The 26663-nt window shown below is 36.5% G+C and overlaps 1 protein-coding gene across 4 annotated transcripts in view; it reads left to right on the top strand.

Moving 5' to 3' along the window:
- Positions 1 to 26663, top strand: part of NDUFAF2 (NADH:ubiquinone oxidoreductase complex assembly factor 2) — a 183477-nt gene that overhangs the window by 100950 nt on the left and 55864 nt on the right. For 2 of the 4 annotated variants that reach the window (XM_082457404.1, XM_082457402.1), the window contains exon 2: positions 4849 to 4938. The exons of the other annotated variants lie outside the window; for them this stretch is intronic. In XM_082457404.1, coding sequence (XP_082313530.1) covers positions 4849 to 4938 — 90 coding nt within the window. The remainder of the gene's footprint in view (positions 1 to 4848; positions 4939 to 26663) is intronic. 4 annotated transcript variants of the gene reach the window in all.

Here is a 26663-nt window from a genome sequence, read left to right as displayed (position 1 = left end):
TCTGCAAATAGAACCAGGAAAATATATATATATGTATACATGGAAATACATATATCTGTGTATCAATACTTATCTATCTTATTTATCATAAGTAACTGATATCTCCAGTTTCAATCTGACCCCTGTACTTTTTTACCTTTCCCCATTACATATCTGTATGTCCTTCCACAATGAGAACCCTGCTTCCAATAACATTAACACATTTACTCATTTGCTGAATCATATAATATATCTAGAGTAGTTTCAGAATTGCCTCGCCCATACCACTACAGAAAACAAACATACTACAAACAGTTCAGGATGTGTTTGTAGTTCTTTTCCTTCCTGAAACTTAGGGTACATAGGCACATACCACTTTCTTTTCTTTCCCCATTCATTGTGGTTATGTTATTAGTCTGAAATAAAGTTGGGTTTTTTTGTTTCAGTTTGCTTTCATTTCCTTTTTTTTTTCCCTTTCAAATCCATGTTGATTTAATTTTTTGAATATACAGAACATTAACATGCTTTCAAACTTATTGAGAAGTATATACTCAGACAAATACCACTCCCTTCCTACTTCTAAGATCTCTGCCCTCTTCTTTCAAACCTAACATAAGATTGTACATAACATAGGACTTTGTGAGATGAAGGGTAAACACATCCAAGCAAGACTTTGATGTTCATCAGCCGTTTCCTATCCGCAGGAATTTCTTACTGGTATGTTGGTTCCTATGCCCTGTATCACTGTATGTTCTGCTGGGCCTGTCTCTGTAGACCAGTGTGGGTTTCGAAATGCGTTCCACAAGATGACTTCAGCAGGTACAAAGACAGCCTGTTACATTTTTAAGATATATCTGTTTTATGTATGTTTGAACACAAAATACAACTAGTGTATTTAGTCAGTGATTTCATGGGGTTTTTTGGGGGGGATAAAGTAAAAAGTGATTATTGAAGAAAAAAGCAAGCCAAATTAAAGAAAAATATTAGGAATATAATACTACAAAGTGTGACCAAAATTGCAAAGCTGGCACTTGAATGACTGAAGTTGAGGACTCTCTGCTCTAGCTCCTCTTTCCCGAGTCTGTGTCCAGGGTTCTTACTCTATCCCAGAAACCCAGTAGAACAGATGAAATCCATCTTTTACCTAAACCCATCATCTACCTGATACCTGAAAGGGAATCTTGCCTTTTTTTCTTTTAACTGAATGGATTCCATATTTTTTTAAATAAAGGAATAGGAAATCTGCTATCCTCATAGGGCAATTAGTTCAATGGCAGGTAGCTTTAAATTTTTTTAAGTTTGGGAAATTGTACTGTTACTTACACAGTCTTTAAATCCGTGTACCATTGATCATTATGATCTACCTGAATTCGAACTTTTATTTTGACTGTTTTAATTAAATCTAATATTGTTTAATATTAAGTAAAATACCATGTAAATATGGTGTTTTACTTAATACTCATTGAGTACACCACTGTCAATTGTTTATTGTTGTATTAGGAATTATTAAACCTATTCATATATTAGATTAAAAGTTTTTGTTATTAAGTTAATTTTTTTTAATTTATTTATTTTATTTATTTATCTTTGGCTGCTTTGGGTCTTCATTGCTGTGCACGGGCTTTCTCTAGTTGCGGCGAGCGGGGACTACTCTTCGTTGCAGTGCGTGGGCTTCTCCTTGCTGTGGCTTCTCTTGTTGAGGAGTACAGGCTCTAGGCTTACGAGCTTCAGTAGTTGTGGCTTGCGGGCTCTAGAGCACAGGCTCAGTAGTTGTGGCACACGGACTTAGTTGCTCCGCGGCATGTGGGATCTTCCCGGACCAGGGCTCGAACCCATGTCCCCTGCATTGGCAGGCGGATTCTTAACCACTCCTCCACCAGGGAAGTCCCTAAGTTAATTTTTAAATGTAAATTAGACCCTAAAATTTTGACACTTGAGTTAAGTACTTAAATTTGCTTCATTTACTAGATGGCAATTTTTTTTGCTATGAGAAGTAGGATTGTCTTTACAACTCTTGTGTGAAAGCATATTAGAATGAGCAAGTGTACAATTTGTGCATAATTTCTTACTCAGTGGGAGGCATAAGTTTTATTCCCAATTCATAAAAATTGTACAGAATGGAGTAGTCTTAAAACAATTTATTTGGAGGGAAAAGCCCATATCTGATTACCAAGAGTTTATTCAATAAATTAATGGCCTTATTTTATATTGCTAAAGATGTGTACATGCATTTCATAAACCTTTGATGTCATCTATTTGTAAACAAAGGTTTTTTTCCAGCTATTATCTGTGACTAACTCATGAATTACTCTTCCTGTCTTTCCATATACACACAAATAGGTATGAATTTTGATTCTTAAAACTCTTAGGATACCTTAAATGAAGTTTATAAACTTGAGGGTAGGAATAAAAAGTTAATTTTTATGTCACAGACATATAGATATACTTACTTATATATGCATTTAGTGGTGCTGCTGGAATGGTAGACCTCTCTGTTCTCTCCCTATGCACTAAATTTCATTGACATACACTTAAAAGCTTATAGAACACACATGTACTTTCAGAAGGCCATCTGTTAGCATTTCGTATTTTAGACGATAATTTTCTTTTCTGTACTTGTTATTGCTAAAAAGATATACTTACATCCTGGTATTTAGGTAAGGAATATATGAAGACACAGATATTTTGACTCTTTCAAACATTTTGAAAATTGTCATGTAAACATACTTTAGTAAATTTAGTCTATGCTAAATTTATGGTAACTCTTGTTATTATGATGTGTTTATATATGTGGATATAAATAGCATTTTAGTAAAAATATATGTATATATGTTGAGCCTCTGCTGTGAGAGTAATGCAGCTGTCATTGTTAGAGGCTCCTTTTACCCTAATTCTTGTCCCTTCAACCTGGGGACTTTACTACTAATCCCTTGTCCTACTGTGTATTTATTGGATAAGATAAGCAAAAGGTAACTCCTCTTTATAAAACTTGGAGAACCTCTGTATTAGGATTAAATCAGCCCAGTTAAATGAGTCCATAATAAAATGCAGAGATTCCCTGAGCTCATCTCAGAGTTATTAGCCATTAATGGCTTGTCTAGGAAATCCTAGCCTTTCACTTACTATTACTAAGGCAGAGGAAATAAAACTAGCCACTCAGTATTCTTAGGCTACCTTTTGTGACTCCCTTTCTCCTGCACAGTCACTCCTAGAAATTTCTTTGTCTGCAATTGAAGGATTTTTTTTTTTTTTTTTTTTTTTTGCCACACCTTCCTTGTGGCATTCGAGATCTTAGTTCCACGACCAGGGATGGAACCCATGCCCCCTGCATTGGGAGCGCAGAGTCTTAATCACTGGACTAGCAGGGAAGTCCTGAACGAATTTTTTAATGTAGAATTTCAGGTAGTTTAAGAGAGAGATTTGCAGGCAACAAAGTCAATTTCTAGAATTATGTGACCCAGTCTATTTGGCATAGTGTAAGGTTGGCCTAAGAGTGGGAAGAGAAAGTGGTATTTTGCAAGGCCCAGATTTCTCTCCCTGACTGGTCTGACCATTGTTAAGCCATACTTCTCCTCTCATCATTACCTACCAATACCTTCTCTGTTTTAGCCTGCATTCCCTGGAGTAGGCAAGCACATCTGTTAACTGTTGGGAAGTAGAAACTTACCTGGTTTCCTCAGGATCAAAGTTTCAATGACAAAGTAATATGTTTTGAAATCACCATTTTGACAAAGCTGCTGCTGCTTTGAAAGGATATAATCAAGGCTTTTTTTTCTAATTGACATATAGTTGTTTTACAATATTTTATTAGTTTCCGGTGTATGGCAAAGTGTTTCAGTTTTATATATATATATATGTATATATATATATATACTTTTCAGATTGTTTTCCATTATAGCTTATCATAAGATATTGAATATAGTTCCCTGTGCTATACAGTAAATCCTTGTTGCTTATCTATTTTATGTATAGTAGTTTGTACCTATTAATCCCATATTCCTAATTAATCCTTCCTTTTCCTCCCTTTCCCCTTTGGTAACCATAAGTTTGTTTTCTATGTCTGTGAGTCTTTCTGTTTTGAAAATAAGTTCATTTGTATTAGTTTTTAGATTCCACAAATTAGTGATATCATGTGGTATTTGTCCTTCTCTTTCTGACTTACTTCACTTAGTATGATAACCTCTAGGTCCATAGTTGCTGCAAAAGGCAATATTTCATTCTTTTTTGTGGCCAAGTAATATTCCATAGTGTATATATATACCACATCCCCTTTATCCATTCATCTGTTGATGGACGCTTAGGTTACTTCCATATTTGGCTATTGTAAATAATGCTGCTATGAACATTGTAGTATATGTATCTTTTCAAATTAGAGTTTTCTCTAATTTGGATATATGCCCAGGAGTGGGATTGCTGGGTCATATGATAACTCTGTTTTTAGTTTTTTAAGGAACCTCCATATTATTTTCCATAGTGGGGCCATGAATTTGATTCCCTTAGGCAGTAGCAGCAGCCACTGGCACCTCTAGTATATATACCTGCAGAGTTTGAAGGAGTTAAACATTCTGTTGTTTATTAAAATGTTTTTTATTGGCCTGCAAATTAATTGGTTTCTCTTTTTCTGTACACAGAGTCTAGACTTATTCTACCAAAATTAATTTTGCATACTATGTAGGAAATTTAAAATTTCTGAAGTAGTTTAGAAACTGCTTTTTCTAATATACCTAATTCTAAATGGAATCTATTCTTTTCCCTGTTAATTCTCTTATCATAGGAGGAGGTGTGTAATATCTAAAGAGAAAATATCTCGTGAGTAACTACTGTGTCATGGGTTCATTTAAAAATGTAATAATCACTTTTGCCTTACAGGACAAACAATTCGAGAGAAAAGAATTGTAGAATCAGCAAATAAAAGAGAAATAGACTATGAAGTAGGGGATATCCCAACAGAATGGGAAGGTAAGTTTCTGCTTTTAGTAGTGTCTTCTGGAAGGCAAATAGTTTATATACAAAATCAATAAGAGCATAACATTATTTCATGTTCTTTGAAAAAACTTTTACAATCTGAATCCATGAAACTTTTTTTAAACTTTGTATTTCTTTGAAAGTTGTGAAGGTGCCACATTTTAGTAAGGGAACACAGTGAAAAGAACTGTGAAGCATTAGCAGAGCTGAGACTAGGGTGAGGCAAGCAAAGCTTCTTAGATGGAGAATTGAAGAAGGCATTCACTTTGATATGCTGGCCCTGCACTTATACAACCTCAGGATTTGAATTCTGTTTCTGGCAGTCTACCCACATGAACGTGGGAAAGTAACTCATACCTCTCAGTCTTAGTTTCCTCTTTTATAAATTGTGGATAATACTTGCTGTAGATGCCATTTGGAATATTTGTTCAACTTACAGTGACCCCATTAGCTGCCCCCATGTTTAGACAAGGATGGACACTTGATCCCTGTCAGGACTTTGGAATTAAGGTAAAATAATGAAAGAAAGAGAAAATAGTAGCAGTCTTTCCATAAGGCTGGAATAGTATCATATGAACTTGGTAGCACATGGGTGGCTATCTTCAATCCACTATCTAAACTTTGTTGCAGAAAAAAAACTTCTTTATCTGCTAAGAAGAAAATGGAAACCAGTCTGCAAAGAGAAGTACAGTTAACCCTTGAACAACACAGGTGTTTGTTTTTTGTTTTGAACAACACAGGTTAGAAGCAGGCCCACTTAAACGCAGATTTTTTTCAGTAAGTTCGTACTATGGTATTACACGATCCGTGGTTAGTTGAATCTGCAGATGTGGAACTGCAGATATGGAAGTCCAACTGTTAAGTTATAGGTGGATTTTTGACTATGAGGGGGTCAGTGCCCCTAATCCCTGTGTTGTTCAAGAGTCAACTCTATGTAGCAAGGCAGAGAATATTTCCTAGGTTTTCAGCAACTTTCCAATTCCCAGTTCCATTTCTTTCTGAATGAAGTTCATCTGCAAGTCTGCCTTCAGGTTCTAAGTGCCATCCCACATCTGTGTTACAAATTTCCCCTTTTTTCTTACCAGTTCTTAACCTAGTGCCTGGCACATAGGAAGGCACATAGTAAGTGCTCAGTAAGTATATATTAAATACTTGAAATCTAGCTTGAGTTAACCCTTGTTATTTGGAACTAAAAGAACCTTAACTAAAATACCAATACCTATCTTATATATCACTTAATATTTGTCAAGTGTTTACCTGTATACCTGGTATTATGCCATTGCTTTACAATCATTACATTGTTTTAATTATCACAATAATCCTATGAGGTAGACACTGTAGTTATACCCATTTAATAGATAGGGAATCTAAGTTCTAGAAGGATGAGATAAACTGCCTGGGTAATACAGCTACACACTGTAAGCAGTGGACCCTTTGCTTCCTGGTGGGTTTAGCATTATACCTAACATATGGTAGCTATAGGCACTGAGTTATTTTTATGTCAGCATGTGAGTGTAAATATTTCCCTGGGCATATCTTTTCCATTTTTCTTTATTAGCTATGAAAATAGTAGAACTATGAGAAAAGAACATTAAAATGGGTAGATACCAGGGACTTTTTGAAGAAATGCAGAATATAAACTGGCAATGTCCAGGAGTAATTGAGCTTTCTTTCTTTCTTTTTTTTAAAATATTTATTTATTTAATTCATTTTTTTTGGCTGCGTCGGGTGTTAGTTGCAGCATGCGGGATCTTCGTTGAGGCATGCAGTATCTTTCATTGCCGCGCAGGCTCTTCACTGTGGCCCGCAGGCTTCTCTCTAGTTGTGGCACGCAGGCTCCAGGGCATGGGCTCTGTAGTTTGCAGCACACAAGCTGTCTCGTTGAGGCACGTGAGCTCAGTAGTTGCGGCGCACGGGCTTAGTTGCCCCGCAGCGTGTGGGATCTTAGTTCCCCTACCAGGCATCGAACCCATGCCCCCTGCATTGGAAGGCAGATTCTTTACCACTGGATCACCCGGGAAGTCCCTGAGCTTTTTTATTTTAACAGACTCTCCAATGTTATAAGCGACATTTGCAATTCTCAAATAATGCTTGCACCTTCTTATAATGAACCTATTTTATCATTTTTTCCAGTAGTAATATAGAATTAAAATGTTTATAGAAATAAATTAAGTTATAAATAAACAAATAGGTAGTGACTCATTTTTAAGCTTTTGAGACTTTCAGAGAATTAAAATGAAATTCTAATGCCTTTTTGGCTCTGTCCTGATCTTAATAATTCAGCATAACCCTCCCATGGGGCACACCCTTAAAACAAATGTATCAACCAAACATTGAAACAAAAATTATTTTTATAGTGTTGCATATCAATTAAATGTAAAAAATAAGAACTCCATACCATGAAAAAGTAAAGTAAAATATAAATAAATACACAGAACACTGTATACAGGAAAGGAAAGAAAAAAACGTAAAGTGAATAGTGTCAACCCCAAGTGAATCTAAAGTATTTTCAGGTCCAGACGAATACTGTATTTGTCAATTGTTAGTAGCAGAATACAGGTACCCACAGGCTGCATTTCCTGCCATGATATGTATTAAATGGTTCACCCTTTTCATTCATTTATTTAATAAACATCTATTGAGGACCTCTGAATTTATGGAGTTTACATTCTGTAGTGGGAGAGTGGGTGGAAGAAAGATAATAAATCAGATAAATAACTATATAGTATGTTAATGGCCACAGAAAATAAAGCAGATAAAGGGACCAGGAAGTGTTGGGGAGGGTTTTAGAGTTTTAAATAGTATAAAGAAATGGCCTGGTTGAGAAGATGACTTTTATTTTTAATAAATTTATTTATTTTAATTTTTGGCTGTGTTGGGTCTTCGTTGCTGCACACAGGCTTTCTCTAGTTGTGGTGTGCGGGCTTATTGCGGTGGCTTCTCTTGTTATGGAGCACGGGCTCTAGGTGCGTGGGCTTCATTAGTTGTGGTACGCGGGCTCAGTAGTTGTGGCTCGTGGGCTCTAGAGCACAGGCTCAGTAGTTGTGGTGCACGGGCTTAGTTGCTCCATGGCATGTGGGATCTTCCCCGACCAGGGATCGAACCTGTGTCCCCTGCATTGGCAGCAGATTCTTAACCACTGTGCCACCAGGGAAGCCCTGAGAAGATGACTTTTGAATAAAGGTAGAAGAAGGAGCTGGTCATGAAGATAAGTAGCAGAGGAGCATTCCTGGAGAGCTAGTGCAAAAGCCCTGAAGCAGGAGCATGCTCAGGGTTTTAAGGAACAGCACAGAAGCTAGCGTGACTGGAGTAGAGCCAGAGGGAAAGTAATAGATGAGGTTAGAAAAGTAACAGGATGCTCAACCTTGTAGGCCTTATAGGCCATTGGAAGCACTCTGGCTTTTACTCTGAGATTGGAAGCCACTGGAAGGTTTTGAAAAGAGTAGTTGTATGCTCTGAATTATATTTAACAGGATCAGTCTGGCTGCTGCATTGCAAAGAGACTGAGTGGGGTCATAAAGAAAACTTGGAGACAGTATGCTCTTGTAATAACTCAGGCAAGGACTAATTGTGGCTTGGACCAGAGTAACAGTGGGAGTGGAAAGAAGTAGTTGCATTCTGGATCTCTTGTAAAAGTAGAGCCAATGAGATTTGCTGGCAGATTGGATGTGCAATGTGAGAGAAAGAGAGCAGTCAGTGATGACTGTTAAACTTTTGGGCCTCACCTGGAAAAGTGCAGTTGCCATTGACTGAGAGGGGCAAGACTGGAAGGAGCACATTTGGGGGGAAAATGAGATCAAGTTTGAAAATGAAGTTTGAGATACCTATTAGATATCCAAGTAGAGGTATTAAGTTGTTTATAAGCTAAGAATTTGGTGGAAAAATTTGGGCTGGAGATAAAATGTGGAAGTTGACAGCAAATAAATGGTATTGAAAAGCCAGGAGACAGGATGAGATCAGGGAATGTGTGTAAATAGAAAATGAGAAGTTCATACCATATGATTCAGCAGTCCCACTCTTGGACATATATCTGGAGAAAGCCATAATTCAAAATATACATGTACCCCAATGTTCATTGCAGCACACTTTACAATAGCCAAGACATGGAAGCATCCTAAGTGTCCAACAATAGAGAAATGGATAAAGAAGATGTGGTACATATATACAATGGAATATTACTCAGCCATAAAAAAGAATGAAATAATGCCATTTCCAGCAACATGGATAGACCTAGAGATTATGATACTAAATGAAGTAAGTCAGAGAAAGACAAATATCATATGATATCGCTTATATGTGGAATCTAAAAAGATGGTACAAATGAACTTATTTACAAAACAGAAGTAGTGTCACAGATGTAAAAAACAAACTTATGGTTACCAAAGGTGAAAGGGGAGGGGGGAGGGATAAATTAAGAGTTTGGGATTAACATATACACACTACTATATATAAAATAGATAACCAACAAGGACCTACTGTATAGCATAGAGAACTCTACTCAATATTCTGTAATAACCTGTATGAGAAAAGAATCTATAAAAGAATGGATATATATATGTATAACTGATTCACTTTGCTGTACACCTGAAACTAACACAACATTGTAAATCAGCTATACTCCAGTAAAAAAAAAAGAAAAGAATTATAAAGAAAAAAAAGAAAGAAAATGAGAAGTTCCAAGACTGACCCCTAGGCTATAACAGGGTTTAGAGACAATGAAGACAAAAAAGGAACAGCCAGAAAAGTGGGAGAAAAAAGAAAAAGTGTCAAGGAGGAAGAAGTGATCAACCATGTCAAATAAGGATGAAGAATTAATTCTTTTTTTTAAGAACAGGAAGTCACCAATCCTGACAAAAATAGTTCTGCAGAGTGTTAGGAACAAAAGCCTGATTAAAAAAAAAAGAATAGCAAGAGAGAATTTGGAGAGAATAAGTATAGATAATGCTTATGCGGAGTTTATCTGTAAAAGTAAGGAGTGTTGAGGCAGTACCTGCATGGGAAAGTGGAGTCAAGAGAGGAATTTTATTATGTTTTGTTTTAAAGACAGTAGAAGTAACCAAGTTTTGTAATAGTGATGAGAAAGTTCCAGTCAAAAAGGAAGCATTAATGATGCAGGAGAAAGACCTTGAGAAAGCAAGATGGGACAGGATCTAGTACACTTGTGGAAGAATTGGCCTTTGACAAGAGCATGGAAAGTTCATCAGGAGTAATAGCAGAAAAGTAGAGTATACAGTCATAGATGCAGGTAGATCATGTAGTGGTAATAACTTGTATAAATTCTCTCTTGATTCCTCCAAATGAAGCACAGAGAGATTAAATAACTCCCTAAATACAAACAGCAGCTATAGCCAAGAACCAAAATTATCTGTCTCCAGAGTCTTTACTCTTAATAATTATATTGTATTGCCTACTCCATAATGACCAGGCTAATTCCTACTTATCCTGCAAGTATTAGGGTAGACACGGATTCCTTTGGACATCTTTTCTGACCCTACCTGTCACCCCCTAGTGCTTAGTAGGATGTTCCTGTTTTTGTTTTTCATCTCACTTGATGCCTCTCCACAGCATAACACCACACACTGTAGAGTATTCCCTGTTTATTTATCTACCTGGACTTGAAGATTCTCTAGTGTAGAGTCCTTACCTTGCTCATCCTTGTATTCTTAGGGCCTAGTTCAACACTTAACATCAAATAAGTGCAAGCTCAATCAATATTTGGTGAATGAATGCACTTAAAATTGAAACTACATAAGGAAGAGACATTTTGGGGACTTTGCTGATTTGCTGAAAATAGTCCATTTTAAAAAGAAAGACATGGAATGGCACACCAAAGCAGTTGGTTCCTAACATAAAGGACACTCAAGGTTCAGATGTGGGAGATAGTATAGTACTAGCTAGTATACTACTAGCTACTGAACAATCTTATAAAGTTTCAGGGAACCTTTTAAGTTTAATCCATGGCATGATGTGTAGTTCTTATACAGAGCCTTTCAAAAGCTTTATCTTCATAATTCAGATCACAGTTTATCTTCCATTTTTTTCCTTTTTTGTTATTTTGGTAAGTTTAAGCTAGTTTTTTGTTGACAGTAATAAGCGTTATTAATGAGAACCCTAAAATACACGCCAAGTAGAGTATAATAGGAAGAGACAGAAAGGCTGTGATCCAGTATTTCTTTTTAATGGAATGTTAATCTTTACTTAATCACACATACTCATTAAAATGTAAAACTAAATTTCAGAATAAAGTCAGGTAAAAATTAATTTTTAGACATATTAGACCATACCTGTCTATCATTAACACAATTAATAATGAGTATCTCAGTATAAAATATCATATGCACTTTTATTGCTTTATTATTAATAATTAATAATTGTTTAACATGCTTTTCTCAAGCCACAGGAACTCCCCACCAATAATTTTCAAAATAAACTTCATAAAATAATATGTATGGCATGATGCTATCCTTGTCCCAGCATCAGAAGACCTGGGTTATGCTCAGGTCCTCCAATGTGCATTTACTACCTTGGTCATTTTGGGCAAATCTATTTACCTCTGTTTTTCATCTGTCAGATTAAAAGGCTGGATTCAGTATCCTTTAAGGCCCCATCTGTCTCTAATGTTCTATGATTATATGACTCTAGAATTATCTCTAATCAACTTATGTCACAACCCAGAGTCTCTGGACCTACTGTAAAACCAAATTGCTTAGCTGGGACTTGCTGAGAGTTGATGGTGATCTCCTTCATTAGAGGATAAGATAGCTGCATATATTAATTATCTATTGGTGCATAACAAATTACCCCAAAAGTTACAGGCCTAAAACAACAAACATTTATTATCTCACAGTTTCCGTGAGTCAGGAATCTAGGCAAGACTTAAGCAGATCTTCTGGCTTAGGGTCTCTCACAAGGCTGCAGACAAGGTGTTGGTCTGGGCTGCAGTCATCTCAAGGCTTCTCTCAGGGCTCATCTACTTTCAAGCTCATTCACATGGTTTTGTCAGGCCGTAGAAGTTTTATTTCCAAGCTCACTCAAATGGCTATTGCCTGGTTTCAGGTTCTTCCTGGCTATTTGACTTAGGGCCTTAGTTCCCTGATAACTGTAGCTTTCTAAGTCTTGATATCAGGTACTGTTAGTCCTTCTTTTCTGAAGTTGTTTTGGCTATTCTAGGTCCTTTGCATTTTCATATGGATTTTAGGATCATTTTGTTAATTTCTATAAAAATGCCTCCTGGGATTTTGGTTGGGATTGTGTTAAATCTATAGATCACTTTGCAGGGAGCTGACCTCTTAACAATAAGGATCTTCTGACCCCTGGACATTATATATCTCTTCATTTAATTTAGGCCTCCTTTAATTTCTCTCATCAAAGTTTATAGCTTTCATTGTACATATATTGCACTTCTTTTGTCAGATTTATCCCTAACAACTTCATATTTTTGATGCCATTGTTATGATAATGTTTTTCAAGTTTAATTTCTGATTGTTGCCATTGAATAAATATTCAGTAGGTTTTTGTATATTGATCTTCTATCCTGTGACTTTGCTAAGCTCAGTTATTAATTATAGTAGCTTTTTTTGTCAATTCCATCAGATTTTCTATATAGAAGATCATGTTGTCTGTGAATAAAGACATTTTTCTTAATTCTTTCCAACCCGGATGTCTTTGTTTTAATCTCGCCTATTTGCATTGGCTAGAACCTCCAGTACACTGTTTAATAGAAGAGATAAGAATGAACAGTCTTGCCTTATTCTTTATGTTTTTCTTTTTTATATATTTTTGATTGAGTTATCTAAAATTTTGTTTAGACTTTTTATATCTGTGTTCTTGAGGGATATTAGTTGGTAATTCTTTTTTTCTTGTCTTTTCTTGGTTTTGGTATCAGGGTAATGCTGATCTCATGAAATGAGTTTAGACATATTCCTTCTTCAAAAGTCTGTAAGAGTTTGTGTAGAGTTAATATTACTTCTTTAAATATTTGATAGGCTTCACCAGTGAAGCCATCTAGGCCAGGAGTTTTTATCTGCAGGTTCAATTTCTTTATTAGACAGGATATTCAGATTATCTGTTACTTCTTGAATGACCTTTGGTAGGTTGTATTGGGTCGGCCAAAAGTTTGTTTGGTTTTTTTGGGAACATGGCTTTAGTAGAGCTTAGTTGTCTTTAACTTCATTTGAAACAATTTTGTTAGAATGTATTGTGACAGCTGTCATATCAGCATGCACTAAAAAAAAAAAAACATTAAAATTGGTGGATGTTTGTGTAGCCATTTTAATATTGAAGATGGAATTTAAAAAGCAACATTTTTGGCATATTATGCTTTATTATTTCCAGAAAGGTAAAAACACAACCGAAACGCAAAAAAAAAAAAAGTTTGTGCAGGGTATGGAGAAGGTGCTTGACTGATTGAACATGTCAAAAGTGGTTTGCAAAAGTTTCATGCTGGAGATTTCTCGCTGGACGATGCTCCATGCCCGGGTAGACGAGTTGAAGTTGATAGCGATCAAATCGAGACATTAATTGAGAACAATCAATGTTATACTACGCGGGAGATAGCTGACATACTCAAAATATCCAAATCAAGCGCTGAAAATCATTTGCACCAGCTTGGTTATGTGAATCGCTTTGATGTTTGGGTTCCACATAAGTTAAGCGAAAAAACCCTTCTTTACTATATTTCCGATGCAATTCTCTACTTAAATGTAACGAAAACGTTACACTTTTAAGACAAATTATGATGGGCGATGAAAAGTGGATATTGTACAATAATGTGGAACAGAAGAGATCATGGGACAAGTGAAATGAACTACCACCAACCACACCAAAGGCCAGTCTTCATCCAAAGAAGGTGATGTTGTGTATACGGTGGGATTGAAAGGGAGTCCTCTATTGTGAGCGCCTTCCGGAAAACTAAACGATTAATTCCAACAAGTACTGGTCCCAATTAGACCAACTGAAAGCAGCACTCGACGAAAAGCGTCTGGAATTAGTCAACAGAAAATGCATAATCTTCCATCAGGATAACGCAAGACCACATATTTTTTGGTGACCAGGAAAAAACTGTTACAGCTTGGCTGGGAAGTTCTGATTCATCCACCATATTCACCAGACATTGCACCTTCGGATTTCTATTTATTTCGGTCTTTACAAAATTCTGTTAATGGAAAAAATTTCAATTCCCTGGAAGACTGTAAAAGGCACCTGGAACAGTTCTTTGCTCAAAAAGATTAAAAGTTTTGGTAAGATGGAATTATGAAGTTGCCTGAAATATGGCAGAAGGTAGTGGAACAAAAGGGTGAATATGTTGTTCAATAAAATTGTTGGTGAAAATGAAAAATGTGTCTTTTATTTTTACTTAAAAACCGAAGGAACTTTTTGGCCAACCAATATTTTTCCAAAGAATCTGCCATTTCATCTAAGTTTCCAAATTTTTTTGGCATAAGACCGACCATAATATTACCTTATTTTTCTTTTAATATCTTCAGAAACTGTGTGATGTTACCTCTTTCATTCCTAATTGTTATGGCTGCATTGGGTCCCCACAAATTCTATGGTGAAGTCTTAACCCCCAGTACTTCAGACTATATTTGGAGACAGAGTCTTTAAAGAGGTAATTAAGTTAAAATGAGGTCCTTAGGACCAGTCTTAATCCAATATGACTAATGTCCTTATAAGAAAAGGCTATTAGGACACAGATTTGAAAAAAGGAAGACCTTGTGAAGACACAGAGAGAAGACTGCCATCTACAAGCCGAGGAGAGAAACCTCAGAAGAAACCAACATTGCCAACACCTTGGTCTCAGAATTATAGCATTCAGAATTGTGAAAAAGTAAATTTCTGTTGTTTAAGCCACCAAATCTGTGGTACTTTGTTATGGCAGCCCTGGTGAACTAATACATTAGTTCTGAGGGGTTTTTTTCTATTACGTTTTTTTTTAATTTAAGTATAGTTGATATACAATGTTGTGTTAGTTTCTGGTGTACAACAAAGTGACTCAGCTATATATATATATATATATATATATATATATGTGTATTCTTTTTCATATTCTTTTTCATTATAGGTTATTACAAGACACTGAATATATATAGTTCCCTGTGCTATACAGTAGGATCTTGTTGTTTATCTATTTTAATATATAGTAGTGTGTATTTGCTAATCCCAAACTCCTAATTTATCCCTCCTCCCCTTTCCCCTTTGGTAACCATAAGTTTGTTTTCTATGTCTCTGAGTCTGTTTCTGTTTTGTAAATAAGTTCATTTGTATCATATTTTAGAGTCCACATATAAGTGATATCGTATGGTATTTGTCTTTATCTGATTTACTTCACTTAATATGATAATCTCTAGGTCCATCCACATTGCTGCAAATGGCATTATCTCATTCTTTTTTATGGCTGAGTAGTATTCCATTGTATATATGTACCACATCTTCTTTATCCATTCATCTCTTGGTGGAAATTTAGGTTGCTTCCATGTCTTGGCTATTGTATAGTGTTGCTATGAACATTGGGGTGTTGTATGTATCTTTTCAAATTAGAGTTTTCTCCAGATGTATGCCCAGGAGTGAGATTCCTGACTCATATGGTAACTCTGTTTTTAGTTTTTTCAGGAACCTCCATACTGTTTTCCATAGTGGCTGCACCAATTTATATTCCCACCAACAGTGTAGGAGGGTTCCCTTTTCTCCACACTATCTTCAGCATTTATTATTCGTAGACTTTTTAAGGACGGCCATTCTGACCAGTGTGAGGTGATACCTCACGGTTGTTTGACTTGTATTTCTCTGATAATTATAGATGTTGAGCATCTGTTTGTGGGCCTGTTGACCATCTGTATGTCTTCTTTGGAGAAATGTCCATTTGGGTTTTCCTGACCATTTTTGATTAGGTGTTTGTTTTTTTTTTCTGATACTGAGTTGTATGAGCTGTTTGTATATCTTGGAAATTAAGCCCTTGTCAGTTGCATCGTTTGCAAATGTTTTCTCCTGGTCCATTGGTTGTCTTTTTGTTTTGTTTATGGTTTCATTTGCTGTGCAAAAGCTTATAAGTTTGATTAGATCCCATTTGTTTATTTTAGCTTTTATTTCTGTTGCCTTGGGAGACTGACCTAAGAAAACATTGCTACAATTTATGTCAGAGAATGTTTTGCCTACTTTCTCTTCTTGGAGTTTTATGGTATTCTGCCTTATATTTAAGTCTTTACGCCATTTTGAGTTTATTTTTGTGTATGGTGTGATGGGGTGTTCTAACTTCATTGATTTACATGGAGCTGTCCAGCTTTCCCAGCACCACTTGCAGAAGACACTGTCTTTTCTCTATTGTGTATTCTTGCCTCCTTTGTTGAAGATTAATTGCTGTAGGTGTGTGGATTTATTTCCGGGCTCTCTGTTCTGTTCCATTGATCTATATGTCTGTTTTTGTGTCAGTATCATGCTGTTTTGATTACCGTAGCTTTGTAGTATTGTCTGAAGTCTGGGACAGACTTCAGCTTTGTTCTTTTTCCTCAGGATTGCTTTGGCAATTATGGGTCTTTTATATAGTCCCATACAAATTTTAGGATTATTTGTTCTAGTTCTGTGAAAAATGTCATGGGTAATTTGATAGGGATCGCATTAAATCTGTAGATTGCTTTGGGTAATATGGCCATTTTAACGATATTAATTCTTCCAATCCAAGAGCACGGTTATCTTTCCATTTCTTTAAATCATCTTTAGTTTTCTTTATCAGTGTCTTATAGTTCTCAGTGTGTAAGTGTTTCACCTTCTTGGTCAGGTTTATTCCTAAGTATTTTATTTTGATCCAATTTTAAAAGGGATTTTTTTTTTTACATTCCCTTTTTGATATTTCATTGGTAGTGTAAAGAAATGCAACAGATTTCTGTATGTCAATCTTGTATCCTGCTACCTTTCTGAATTCGTTTATCAGTTCTAGTAGTTTATGTGTGGAGTCTTTAGGGTTTTCTATATATAGTGTCATGTCATCTGCATATAATGTCAATTTTACCTTTCCCTTCCAACTTGGATACCTTTTATTTAATTATTTTTTCTTGTCTGATTGCTGTGGCTAGGACTTCCAATACTGTGTTGAATAGAAGTGGTGAGAGTGGGCATTCCTCTTTTGTTCCAGATTTTAGCAGAAAGGCTTTCAACTTTTCACGTTGAGTATTATGTTGGCTGTAAGTTTGTCATAAATAGCTTTTATTATGTTGCGACATGTTCCCTCTATACCCACTTTGGTAAGAGTTTTTATCATGAATGGATGTTGAATTTTATCAAATGTTTTTTCTGCATCTATTGAGATGATCATGTGATTTTTGTCTTTTCTTTGTTGATGTGGTGTATCACAGTAATTGATTTGCGTATGTTGAACCATCCTTGTGACCCTGAGATGAATCCAACTTGATTGTGGTGCATGATCTTTTTTATATGTTGTTGGATTCGGTTTGCTAATATTTTGTTGAGAATTTTTGCATCTATATTCATCAAAGATATTGGCCTATAATTTTCTTTTTTGCTGGTGTCTTTTTCTGGTTTTGGTATCAGGGTGATGATGGCTTCATAGAATGTCTTTGGGAGTGTCCCCTCCTCTTCAGTCTTTTGGAAGAGTTTGAGAAGGCTCAGTGTAAGTTCTTCTTTGTATGTTTGGCAGAATTCCTCAGTGAAGCAATATGGTCCTGGACTTTTGTTTGCAAGGAGTTGTTTCTTATTACAGATTTTATTTCACTTCTAGTGATCAGTCTGTTCAAATTATCTCCTTCTTCTTGATTCAGTTTTGGTGGGCTGTATGTTTCTAGAAACTTATCCATTTCTTCTAGGTTGTCCAATTTGTTGGCATATAATTGTTTATAGTATTCTCTTATGAGTTTTTGTATTTCTGTGGTATCGGTTGTTATTTCTCCTCTTTCATTTCTTGTTTTATTTATGTGGGTCCTCTCTCTTTTCTTCTTGGTGAGTCTGGCCAGAGGTTTGTTTATTTTGTTTACCCTTTCAAAGAACCAGCTCTTGGTTTTATTGATTTTTTTAAATCTCTATTTTATTTCCTCTCTGATCTTTATTATTTCCTTCTTTCTGCTGACTTTAGGTTTTGTTTGTTCTTCTTTTTCTAATTCTTTTAGGTGGTATGTTAGGTTGTTTGAGATTTTTCTCGTTTTTTGAGGAAGGCCTGTATTACTATGAACTTCCCTCTAAGAACTGCTTTTGCTGCATCCCATAGATTTTGTATGGTTGTGTTTTCATTGTTGTTTGTCTCAGGGTAGTTTTTGATTTCCTCTTTGATTTCATCACTGACCCATTAGTTTTTTAGTAGCATGTTGTTTAATCTCCATGTAATCATTTCTTTTCTCATTTCTCTCTCTGTGGTTGATTTCTAGTTTTATGCTGTTGTGGTCAGAAATAGTGCTTGAAATAATTTCTGTCCTCTTAAATTTGTTGAGACTTGTTTTGTGTCCTAGTATGTGGTATATCCTAGAGAATGTTCCATGGGCACTTGAAAATAATTTATGTTCTGTTTTTTGTTTTTGTTTTTTTGGAGGTAATGTCCTGAAAATATTAATTAAGTCTAACTATTCTATTGTGTCACTTAGGAGTTCTGTTGCCTTATTGACTTTCTGTCTGGAGGATCTGTCCATTCATGTCAGTGGGGTGTTAAAGTCTCCTACAATTATTGTATTCCAGTCAATTTCTACGTTTATGCGTTAGTATTTGCTTTACATATTTAGGTGCTCCTATGTTGGGTGCACATGTTAATGAGTGTAATATCCTCTTCTTTATTGATCCTTTTATGATTATATCATGTCCTTCTTTGTCTTTCTTCATGAGCTTTGTTTTAAAGTCTATTTTATCTGGTATGAGTATTGCTACCCCTCCTTTCTTGGCATTTATGTTTGCATGAAATGTCTTTTTCATCCCCTCACTTTCACACTATGTGTGTCCTTCACCCTAAAGTGGATCTCTTTTAGGCAGCATACTGTAAGCTCTTGTGTTATTATCCAACCTGCCACTCTATGTCTTTTGATTGGAGCATTTAGTCCACTGACCTTTAAGATAATTATTGATATATATGTATTTAATGCCATTTTAAACCTTGTTTTCCAGTTGATTTTGTATATCTTCTTTGTTCCTTTTTCTTTTTGTTTTTCCTTTTGTGTTTTGATGATTTTCTTTTGTTTTACTCTTGTGTTCTTTTTGGTTTTTGCGAGTCTACTGTATGTTTTTGATTTGTGGTTACCCTGTTTTTCAAGTATGTTAACCCATTACTATATCTACTTGTTTTAAACTGGTAGTCATATAGGCTCAAACACATTCTAAAGAAAAAAAATCTACATTTTCTTACTCCCCTCCCCTGCATTTTATGATTTTGATGTCCTCTTCTACAGCTTCATGTTTATTCTTTTGCTGTGCTTTGTAGTTATCATTACTTTCTCAAAAAAATGTTTTTAATCCATGTACTAGCTTATTTAAGTTATTTACTTTCCAATTGTGGTTTTCTCTTTCCTATAGATTCTTGCTTCTTTGCTATTTAGAGAAGACCTTTCAATATTTCTTTTAGGATAGGTTTAGTATTGCTGTATTCCTTTACTTTTTGCTTGTCTGAGAAATTCTTTCCCTCTCCTTCTATTCTAAATGATAATCTTCCTGGGTAGAGCGTCCTTGGTTGCGGGTTTTTCCCTTTCAGGACTTGAATACATCTTGCCACTCCCTGTGGCCTGCAACATTTCTGTAGAGAAATCAGGTGATAGCCTTTTGCGGGTTCCCTTGTAACTAACTCTTCATTTTTTTCTTGCTGCTTTTAGAATCTTTTCTTTATCTCTAACTTTTGCTGTTTTTATTATAATATGTCTTGCTGTAGGTCTGTTTGAGTTTATCTTGTTTGGGACCCTCTGTGCTTCCTGTATCTAGATATCTGTTTCCTTCTTTTCAGCCATAATTTCTTCAAATACATTTTCAATCCCCTTTTCTCTCTCTTCTGCTTCTGGGATCCCTATTATGCATAGATTGGCTTCCTTTATATTATCCCATTGGTCTCATATATTGCTTTCATTTTTTAAAATTTGTCTTTCTGTTTGCTGTTCTGATTGGATGACTTCCACTATTCTATCTTCCAGATCACTTATTCGTTCTTCTGCATTATTTAGTTTGCTATTTATTGCCTTTAGCTCGTATTTTGTCTCAGCAAATGTGTTTTCTAATTTAGTTGGCTCCTCTTTATATTTTCTAGTTCCTTGTTACAGTGATCTACATTTCTATCTATAGCCTTCTTAATTCCTTCAGTATTTTTATTGCCTCTTTTTTTAAAATTAATTAATTAATTTATTTATATTTGGGTGTGTTGAGTCTTCGTTTCTGTGTGAGGGCTTTCTCTAGTTGTGGCAAGCGGGGGCCGCTCTTCATCGCGGTGCACGGGCCTCTCGCTATCGCGGCCTCTCTTGTTGCGGAGCACAGGCTCCAGACGCACAGGCTCAGTAGTTGTGGCTCACGGGCCTAGTTGCTCCGCGGTATGTGGGATCTTCCCAGACCAGGGCTCGAACCCGTGTCCCCTGCATTGGCAGGCAGATTCTCAACCACTGCGCCACCAGGGAAGCCCTATTGCCTCCTTTTTGAACTTGGGATCTGGTAGACTGGAAAGGTCTGTTTCATTCTTTGTTCTTTCAGGGGATTTCTCTTGTTCTTTTAATTGGAAGTGGATCCTCTGCTTCTTCACTTTACTTCTACTTCTCTGAATCTATGAATTTAGGAGAAATAGTTATCTGCTGTGGTCTTGAAGGGCTATTTTTATGTGGGAGCACCCCGCTGTAGCCTTCATGAGTCTAATATTGGGTTGGCCAAAAAGTTCATTTGGTTAATGAATACGTTGTTCAATAAAGCTCTTGATGAAAATGAAAAATGTGTCATTTTTACTCACAACCAAGTAAACTTTTTGGCCAACCCAATATTTTTGGTGTGAGGGCTGTTTTTAGAATGGATGCCTGCCACATCTTTCCTCAGTGTGTGCTGGCCATTATCCCCTTGATAGGGGGTGTCATTGGTGTTGTGGTAACCGGAGACTGCACTGGATATTGAGTTGGGTCTCCTCTTTGCTCTGTGGTTGTCACAGCCCTGTCTGGGGCAGGGTCTGCTCCCCACTTGTTGGAGTAGAAGCTCCCAGATCCGCTTCTGAGCTGTGGTGTGAGGTAGACAGGACTGGAGCACTTCCAGTGGGAGAGGAGCTACTGAGTATTCCTCCGCAGAGGCTGTCCACTGGGAAGTGTGTTCTGTGGTGTTGCCAGTCACCAGCTGTGTGTGCTCACAAAGTACACTGTTGTTGGCACTGCCCTGGACCCCACCTCATCCATGGGAATACAGGCCATCAGCCCAGATGTCCCTCAGGCACTGTGCTCACAAAGCCACCATCACAGATCCATTGGCACAGATCCGCTGAAGTTAGGTATCAGGACCTGCCATAGTTGCGTGTATTCATGCACCTTGCCCCATCGTGGGAGCTACAGGGTCAGCCCAGACCCCAGCCACGCCTCTACGTGCACATATCTGCAAAGCCTGTAGCTGCTAATGCCAGGCCTGCCCAGCCACAGGAGTACCAGTAATTCACTCGGATATCCTGAGGGCACTGAGCTTACAGAGACACCAGCACGTAAATCCTCCAAAGCCACCAAGACACAGCTCAGATTTGAGCCCCACCTCCACATTTGGGTAGCCCACAGGTGCTTTGCACACTCCCAGAGCTCCTAGAGACAGAGCCACACCTGCTGTGAGTACACCGAGAATGAGAATGAGGCTGCTGTGGTGGGGCTCCGCCCCTTCTTCCTGTGCATTAACAACAGGGCTCCAGTAGTGGGCTGGGCTCCATCCTGTGCACACCCTCAATTGAGGCCTGGGCCACACTTCAGCCCCTTGGGACTGTCTCCAGGTAGCCAGCCCAAGTCCTCTCCCCAGGTCTGTCCACTGAAGCTTGACTCTCAGCACACAACCCCCATGCACACCAGCAGAAGATGTGCATCTTGGGCTTGGTAGTGCAGTAAGTTGGTCAGGACCATCTGTGCTGGTCTCTCTCTGCTTCTGCCTGCCACAAGCCAGCTGCTACACTTTTCTCTGAGCCTCTGAAGCTCCCTATCTGTCCTGGCTGATCTCCCAGATGTTAAAGGGGGTTCCCGGGGTAAAGGAACCTTTCCTCTTTCACAGCTCCCTCCCAGGGGCTCAGGTGCCATCCCTATTCCTTTTTTTTTCTCTCATCCTACCCAGTTACATGGTGGTCTTTCCTGTAGCTCTGAATGTATAGATCTTCTGCCACTGTTGTGTAGGTATTCTGTGAGAATTTTTCCACATGTAGATGTATTTTTGATGTATTTGTGGGAGGAGGTGAACTGCACATTATTCTATTCCACCATCTTGATCTTTCCCCTCTTCTAGTTCTGAGTATTGTTTATGATTCAGTTGTATTTCCCTTTGTGGGTTATCAGCTATATTTCTTTGGTTTCTTATTTTACTGGTTGCTTCAGGTTTTATAGACTACCATCTTCAACATATCAGAGTCTTTATGTGGTTATTCTACTTCATATAGAGTACAAGAACTTTGTAAAAGTATACCACCAGTTTTTCTTTCTAACATTTCTGTTATTGTCATATATTTTAGTTCTGCATATGTTACAATCTACAGTCTACATCATTATTTTTATTTAAACAGTGAACTAGCATTTAGAGATATTTAATTGATAAGAGAAATATAACATTTATCCATATTGTTAGCATTTCTAATGTTCTTCATTCCTTTTTGTAGATCCAGATTTCCATCTGGAATCATTTTCTTTTAGTCTGTAAGGCTTCCTTTAACATTTCTTTAAATGTGAATCTACTGATGTTAAACTCTTTCGGCTTTTTACATGTCTGAAATATATTTAAAAAAAATTTTAAAGATATTTCTCTGGATGTAGTATTCTAGGTTGGTAGTTGCTTTCCTTTCAGTAATTTAAAGATGTTCTACCTTACATGGTTTCTGTTGAGAAATCTGTTGTCATGGTTATCTTTATCCCTCTGTATGTAATGTGTATTTTTTCCTTTGGCTGTTTTAAAGTTTTTCTTTTTTTAACTGGTTTTGAGCAATTTGATTATGATGTACCATGATGTAATCTCTTGTGCTTGATGTTTCTTGAGCTTCTTAGACCTGTGGACTTGGTTTCCATCGAGTTTAGAAAAATTTTGGCCATTGTTTCTTCAAACATTTTTTTTCCTGTTTCCCTCTCTGTCCTCTCTTAGGTACGCCATACACAGTTTTAGTCTGCTTGAAGTTGTGTCACAGCTCATAGATGTTCTGTTCACTTGTAGAGACTTTTTTCTCTTTGAGTTTCAATTTGTATAGTTTCTCTTGCTGTGTCTTCAAGTTCACTAATCTTTTCTTTCACAATGTCAAATAACTATTAATCCATCCAGAGTATTTTTCATTTTAGGCATTATAGTTTTCATCTCTACAAGTTTGATATGGGTCTGTTTTATATCTTCTAGGTCTCTACTTAACATGTTCAATCTTTCCTTTAGCTTTTTGAACATATGGGGTGCAGTTATAACTGTTTTAATGTTCTTGTCTGCTAATTCTACCATCTGTATCTGTTTTCAGTTGATTTTGGTAAGTTGATTTTTTTCTCCTCAATATGGGAAGTATTTTTCTGCTTCTTTGTTTGCTCGGCAATATCTGATTGGATGTCAGACATTTAAAATTTTTGCCTAGTTGGATACTGGATATTTTTATGTTCCTATATATATATTTTTGAGCTTTGTTCTGAGACACAGTTAAGTTACTTGGAAACAGTTTGATTCTTTCAGGGATGACTTTTAAGATTTGTTAGATGGGACTAGAGCATAATACAATCTAGAACTAATAATTCTGCACTGTTGATGCAAGTCATTTCTCAGCACTCTGCTTTGCCCCATCAGTCATGAGGTTTTCCACTCTGGGTGGTGGGAATTGACATTACTCTTGCCCCTGTGTAAATCCTGAATACTGTTCCTTCTGATCCTTTCAGGTGGTTCTCTTCCTGGCCTCAAGAATTCCTCACTCACCTGAACTGAGCAGTGCTCTGCTGAATACTTGGTCTTCTGCTAATCTCCATCCAGAGTGTGCTCTCTGTAGCTGTCTCCTGTCTGGTAGTCTATCCTTTGAATTTTAGTCACCTTATCCCTAGACTTCTAGCCCTATCTTCATAATTTAGGCAGTATGGTGGGTTTTGGCTAGATCCCCTCCCTGTGCCACAACCTAGAAACTGTCAAGGCAGTAAGCTGAGGCAATTGTAAGGGTAACCTTTGTTTATTTAACATTCTCAGGGACCACTGTATTCATTACTCGATGTCCACTGTTTTGAAAATTGCTGTTCCATATAATTTGTCCCTGTTGCTCCATCTTGGCCAGAAGAAGAAGGCAGCTTTCTTTCAATTAGCTTAATGCATTTGAAATTCATTTGTGTGCTTGCATGAATCAGTAGTTTATTCCTTTTAATTGCTGAGTAGAATTCTATAATATTGATATACCAGTTTGTTTATCTGTTCACCAGCTGAAAGACATTTGGGTCTTTTACACTTGATAGCAGTTTTTAAGTGGAGCCACTGTGCCATCTGTATATCTCTTCTTTTTGCCCAGATATTTTTTATTTGGTTGGCTTTTTTTCCTATTAGTTTAGCTTTGAGTGTTTCTTATATATCCTCGATACAACTCCTTTACCATATATGTGATTTACAAATACTTTTTTCCCAGTCTGTGGCTTCATGCTCTTCACAGTGCTGCTTGAAGAGGACATATTCTTAATTTTAATGAAGTCAAATTTATCATTTTTTCTTTTATGCCTCATCATGCTTTTGGTGTTGTATGTAAGAAATTTTTGCCTAACCCAAGCTCACGAATATTTTCTTTGGTGATTTCTTCTAGAAGTTTTAGAGTTTGCAGTTCTACATATATGTCTCTGATTCATTTTGAATTAAATTTTGTACATGCTGTAGATATCAGTCAATTTTATTTTTTATATGGATATCCAGTTTTTTCAGCACAGTTTTTTATTGTGTTAAAATACACATAGCATAAAACTTACCATCTTAATCATTTTTAAGTGTACAGTTAAGTGGTACTAAATACATTAACATTTTTTTGGAGCCATCACCACCATCCATCTCCATAACTCTTTTCATCTTCTAAAACTGAAACTCTGTACCTATTAAACAATAGCTCCCCATCCTTCCTTCTGCCTTGGCCCCTGACAACCACCATTATACTTTCTGTCTTTGTGATTACTCTCTGAGGACTATTTTTTGAAATGACCATCTTTTTTTCCATTGAATTGTCTTTGCATCTTTGTCAAACATCAATTGGCCCTATGGGTGTGGATCTATTTCTGCATTCTCTATTCTGTCTATGAATCTGTATCTATCCTTTTGCCAGTGCCACACTGTCTTGATTACTGAGGCTTTGTAGTAAGTCTGGAAATAAGGTAATTTGAGTCCTCCAAATTCTTTTTCAAAATTGTTTTAGTTATTCTGGGCCCTTTGTTGTTACATATGATTTTTAGTATCAGCTTATCAATTACTACCCCCAAAAAAATCCTTCTAGGAATTTGATTGGGAATGTATAGAATCTGTAGATCAGATTGAAGAGAATTGAATCTTCTAATCTACAAATACAGCATATTCGCTCCACTTTTTTAGGTCTTCTTTCACTTTTTCATTGGTAGTTTTCATAGTTTTCAGCTTACAGGTCTTGCATATATTTTATTAAATTAAAATCTAAGTGTTTCTTAGTTTTTATGGGTTCTTACTGATTGTTTTTTACTTCAGTTTCAAATTATTCACTGGTAACACATAGAAATGCAGTTTTTTTTATATTAACTATGTACCTTACACAATCTTGCTAAATTCACTTACCAATTTTAGTTTTTCTTGCCTTACGGTACTGATGATTTAAAGGATACAGGAGCCCACTCTCACCACTATTATTCAACATAGTTTTGGAAGTTTTAGCCACAACAATCAGAGAAGAAAAAGAAAAGGAATCCAAATCGGAAAAGAAGTAAAGCTGTCACTGTTTGCAGATGACATGATACTATATGTAGAGAATCCTAAAGATGCTACCAGAAAACTACTAGAGCTAATCAATGAATTTGGTAAAGCAGCAGGATACAAAATTAATGCACAGAAATCTCCTGCATTCCTATACACTAATGATGAAAAATCTGAAAGAGAAGTTAAGGAAACACTGCCATTTACTATTGCAACAAAAAGAATAAAATACCTAGGAATCAACCTACCTAAGGAGACAAAAGACCTGTATGCAGAAAATTATAAGACATTGATGAAATAAATTAAAGATGATACAAACAGATGGAGAGATATACCATGTTCTTGGATTGCAAGAATCAACATTGTGAAAATGACTATACTACCCAAAGAAATCTACAGATTCATTGCAATCCCTATCAAACTACCAATGGCGTTTTTCACAGAACTAGAACAAAAAATTTACAATTTGTATGGAAACACAAAAGACCCAAATAGCTAAAGCAATCTTGAGAAAAACGGAGCTGGAGGAATCAGGCTCCCTGACTTCAGACTATACTATAAAGCTACAGTAATCAAGACAGTATGGTATTGACACAAAACAGAAATATAGATCAATGGAACAGGACAAAAAACCCAAAGATAAACCCACACACATATGGTCACTTATCTTTGATAAAGGAGGCAAGAGTATA

This window comes from Balaenoptera physalus (genome assembly GCF_965194825.1).
Source record: "Balaenoptera physalus genome assembly, chromosome: 3".
In the NCBI taxonomy this organism is placed as follows: domain Eukaryota; kingdom Metazoa; phylum Chordata; class Mammalia; order Artiodactyla; family Balaenopteridae; genus Balaenoptera; species Balaenoptera physalus.
The sequence above is the reverse complement of the archived record's forward strand: the minus strand, read 5'-3'. Positions and strand labels throughout refer to the sequence as shown.